At 31.2% G+C, this 4,791-nt stretch overlaps 1 protein-coding gene across 1 annotated transcript; it reads left to right on the forward strand.

The window, feature by feature from the left end:
• Positions 1-222: 222 nt before the first annotated feature.
• On the forward strand, positions 223-3,553 carry LOC119644484 (reticulocalbin-2-like). The gene is made up of 4 exons (XM_038044042.1): positions 223-350; positions 1,225-1,674; positions 1,750-1,897; positions 2,683-3,553. The coding sequence occupies exons 2-4, from the start codon at positions 1,464-1,466 to the stop codon at positions 3,338-3,340; spliced, it is 1,017 nt and encodes a 338-aa protein (XP_037899970.1). The 5' UTR covers positions 223-350; positions 1,225-1,463; the 3' UTR covers positions 3,341-3,553.
• Positions 3,554-4,791: the final 1,238 nt, after the last annotated feature.

The following is a 4,791-nucleotide window of genomic DNA, read 5'->3' on the forward strand; positions in this document are numbered from 1 at the left end:
TTACTAACTATATTGTCAAAATGCCGAAGAACTGCCAATATAAAAGTTTTAGTACACATTGTGATGATAATTAAGCAATCGATTTCATTTCAGGAATGGTAATACCGTATTTAAAAGCAATGTGATATCGTTGAATTTATCATCTTCATTTTATATAACTAGTAAAAGTAATGTGGTTATTTGGATCACTTTCTCGAAACTTGATTAATAGAAATGTTGTTTGTATGATAAAAGAAAAACGTGTTTTTGAAGAATTGTATTTCCCTATGCTAAATATATATATTTTTTTAATTTTTGCGGGAAATGTAACATTGGTTGTGAGAAGTTTGCGCTTTGTTTGAAAGTTCATAGTAAGTTTTGTTGCTGTCGTTTTTTTTAAATGCCGGTTTGCCGTCAAAATATGTATATAAATAAATAAAAATTATTACGCACAATCTTTGGTTCGGTGAACATGTGGAATAAAAATGTTTTTAAATTCAGTTCCTTTAAGTTAGAAAGCTGTTCAAATATTAATCTGGACAGAAATTCCTGTTAGAGGAGTAAAGAGGGTATTTTCTATATGAAATACTGAATCTAAATATATATTATGTCATTTAAGGTACACAGTTTTGTATGTTCGAAGAATAGCAGGCATATATTTGCATGTACGCCCTTAATACTTTTAGTTATATATAAATTATTGGGTGGTAACGTAATAATAAATAATTTAAAAAACAGGTTAATAAACTTTCGTAGCGCTAATTGCAAATTTTCTCTATTTTCTCTATTTGTTTTGTAAACTTACCGAAATTTTTTCCCATCCCGATGCAACAAACATTCAAATTCATTCAAAATTCACATCTTGTAAAGAATATGCCAGGCGCGCCTTTTATAAAATAAAATAAGTCGACGCATCTAATTTCTGTTACAAAAAATGAAGTTAATAGCTGTATAAAATTGCAATTAAAATTTTCTGCTTTTTCTGTCTTTTTGTTCAACGCAGTGAAACTTTAGTTTGAGCAGCTTTATTTATATTTAATAAAAGTTGTCTCTCTTTCAATCCGCCTAAGCTTATCGGGGGGAAGACCTATTTACAATCATATATTTTGTTACAAGTCAAATGTTTCGAAATACATATCTATTTTAGATATCATTAACGCAAATTATTAATTTGTATCTTTAATCAAACAAATAAAGCATATGCAATCTGTTTTTTTCGTATATAAAACATCTTCCTCCTTTCAGCCACTTGAAATGAGTGTAGAAATGAAGAACTTTTAATATTATTGAGGCATGCTTGGCGACGTCAAACTATATATAATGCATAAAACAGCTGTAAAGAATTACCATTAAAAAAAGAGAAAAAGCGGACTCGTAATGTACATATTAAAGTGTTGATATAATTATAAAATTAGGAAACAAATTGGAGCAAATAATTGGATTATAAAAATAAAACTCAAAAAAAAAAATAAAAATATAAAACAATGCCAACGAAATTTTCTTTGATCTTCTTGTGTACCGCCCTTCTTCTGATGGTAAATACAATGCCAACTTATGGTGCAGGTATCGCGCCGCATAAACATGAAAAATTAAACAGTAAAGAACGTATAAAAGATGGTGTCTATCAGCCAAGAGATGCAAATCATTTTGATAATGGGGAGCATAAAGTTGGCTTCGATCATGAAGCTATCATAGGTCAGTAATAACTTGTATATTTTAACTGCTATTCAAATTTCCTTTTTTTTTTTTTCTTTTTTTTGATTATTATAGGTAATGTTAAAGAAGCTCAAGAATTTGACACACTCTCACCGGAAGAGTCCAAACGTCGCTTAGCAGTGTTAATACGTTTAATGGATTTAAATAATGATCAATATATCGATCGCCATGAACTGAAAGCCTGGATATTAAGATCTTTTAAGTGAGTTAATTGTCAATGCAGTTGGTAAACATTGCATGTTTTCCATTGGAGTCGGTACTAATTGCATTCGTCGCACTTTTTATTTCGTTATGCACATGTATTTTAAGCAATTTTTATCTTTATTTACAATGAAGTGTTGTTTAGTTTATTTTCGTTCTACGACCATCAGTATCCGTCCGTCCATCTATTTGTTGCTACCATGCTCAGAGCCGTATAAATTCCAGTGATTAAGCTGATCGCGTTTCATCCCCTAAACCAATAAACTATATTGAAAGTGAATATAGCGACAAAAATTTCCACTTAGTCCACATATTAATTTAAAATTTTGCCCTCCCGATGTTTTTATACGATCTTATTATTTTTTAGCGTGTATACGTGCATTATTTATATTAGTTTTAAGCCATAAGCTTAACGTGCAAACGACGAGCACGTTTGTAAGTGTATTCAGTTCATTTCCCAAATTTCCTTGCACTGGAAGATAGATTGAGAACCGCTTCAGAATATTAACAAGCCAAAAAAATGCACATTTTATAGGGTCTCTGGTGTGTACAAACTTGGTTACTTGGTGTTATAAACTAAACGACAAACCGTTAACATATTCCTTAAAGAATGCAAAAATATTCTGTGGAAGCTAGCCACAGACGGTTACATTAATCAAGTTTTATAACCGATTGGAACACTTTGTTTTATTCGTGAGGTCTTCGTATCTGAATGACGAAATTTTTAGTTAAAATTGTGCATTGCATTGTTAAATCTTTTAAATTTTTATTTGTTTTCATGTGCAGAAAATTGGCTGAAGAAGAATCAGCTGATCGTTTTGAAGAAATAGATCAAGATAGTAACGGTCAGGTAACTTGGAAGGAGTATTTAGAAGATACCTATGCCATAGATGAGGAAGAGTATGAAAAAGAAGCTCTCAGTGCTGATGGTTACGATGGAGAGCAAGAATTAATTAGAGATGATAAAGAAATGTTTAACGCGGCCGATCTAAATAAAGATGATCAACTTAACATAGAAGAATATACGCTCTTTCACAATCCCGAAGAACATCCACACATGCTACCTATGGTTTTTGAACAAACCATGCGTCAAAAAGATACGAATGCGAATGGTAAAATTGACTTTCAAGAGTACGTAGGCGAGGAGGCCGAACAACGCGATAAAGAATGGTTAATTGCTGAAAAGGAACGCTTCGATAAGGACTACGATCTAAACAGGGACGGTGTACTGACTGGTAATGAAGTTTTATCCTGGGTTGTGCCCAATAACGAAATTGTAGCCACTGACGAAGTTGATCATTTGTTTGCGGCGACAGATGAAAATCATGATAATCGCTTATCATATCAGGAAATTTTGGACAATTACGAAACATTTGTGGGTAGTGAGGTTACCGATTATGGTGATCATTTACAAAATATACACCGTCTGACGGATGAGTTGTAGTGTGTTTTAAGTTTTTGTTTTCTGTAAAACGTTAATTTAAGTTATGATTATTATATTTGTTATAATCAATGTCATGATTTGTTCGTAGGTAGGTTTGTAGGTGAACTTTTAGTTTAATTGATTGATTATGGTTGAATTGGCTAACTGCTATCAGGGAAAAACCAACGGTAGAAAATAAAATAATTTTATTTGCATTCAAAATTACAAAGAAAACATACAATTTCTTATTTATGGAAGAAGAAAAATAAATGCTTCATCAATTTTCGAAGTCAATCGAAACATCGATGATCCATCTCTTCTTCTAAATATGTTAGGGGGCTTAAATATAAGCAGTAAGGAAGTATTTATATAATTCATCTCCGTACGCTTGCTTCATTAAGCTGTCCTTTAGAATTTATCACTAAATCTCGGTAAATTTTTTCCAAGTTTTTATTGGCAATGGAAGTTAAGTCAGCAATGAACGCAGTACAAAATAGGGTTGGAAGGCAAGGAGTATGCTTGGAAGGTTTGTTTTCATAGACGACTAGATAAACTATTATTTTAATTGTTCAGTGGAGTAGTTGTTATAACAGCACCGCTTGTGGTACAGAAATGTATTAAGTATGGGCGGATCTATGGAACACCTAGAACGACTTGAGATAGATTCATCTTTTATTATATCGTTTGTAAGTCTATCCATATGTGCGTCCTTTTTTCTTTTGTTCAAGTTCGCAATTTTTTAGATATTTTAAAGAGATTTGATACAACCGCGTGTTTGGGCCCAAGGACGAACGATCCCGAAATTCGTTCCTATCGGATCACCTTCCCGACCATTTCCCATATAAAGATATACAGATTCTGAAAAGTCGTTATATGAAATGTTGTGTCAAGCAATGTTATGTAGGGCATTTTATGTGGGTCGTGTCCCACTCTTGTGTTCTTGCTTGTTTAAATATGTTTTAAACTATTAAAAGTAAAATTATTTAATTTGTTGTAAAATTTATTTATTTATTCATTATGTTTGCTTGCAACAGTGTACAATTGATTTATAATACATTAACGTTTTTTAATGGAATCATAAGCAATATATTTTATTTTTTTGTAATATACTATACACATATATATCTATACATACATGAAGAGTTTGGATTGGTTTTTTTTTTATTTTAATTTTTTTCTTCAATACTTTGTTTACATAGGCGTTTTGCATCTATGCATATAACAGTATGTAGAAAATGACTAGAATCCACTCGGGTTCTTTAATTTACATTGTTTTTTAAATAAATGAAATATTACGAAAAATAACACCTTATACAACAATATTGCACTAGATCGGCCCTAACCACTTCAGAGGAAACAGAAATAATTTCTTTTTTTTTCTCATATTTTATAAGAGTTTTTAAAGGTTAGTGAACGTTTTGTTGTGTATGGCTTAATCTTGATATTAAAAGTATATATATATATATATATAT

This window comes from Glossina fuscipes, unplaced genomic scaffold (assembly GCF_014805625.2).
Source record: "Glossina fuscipes isolate IAEA_lab_2018 unplaced genomic scaffold, Yale_Gfus_2 117623, whole genome shotgun sequence".
Taxonomy (NCBI): Eukaryota; Metazoa; Arthropoda; class Insecta; order Diptera; family Glossinidae; genus Glossina; species Glossina fuscipes.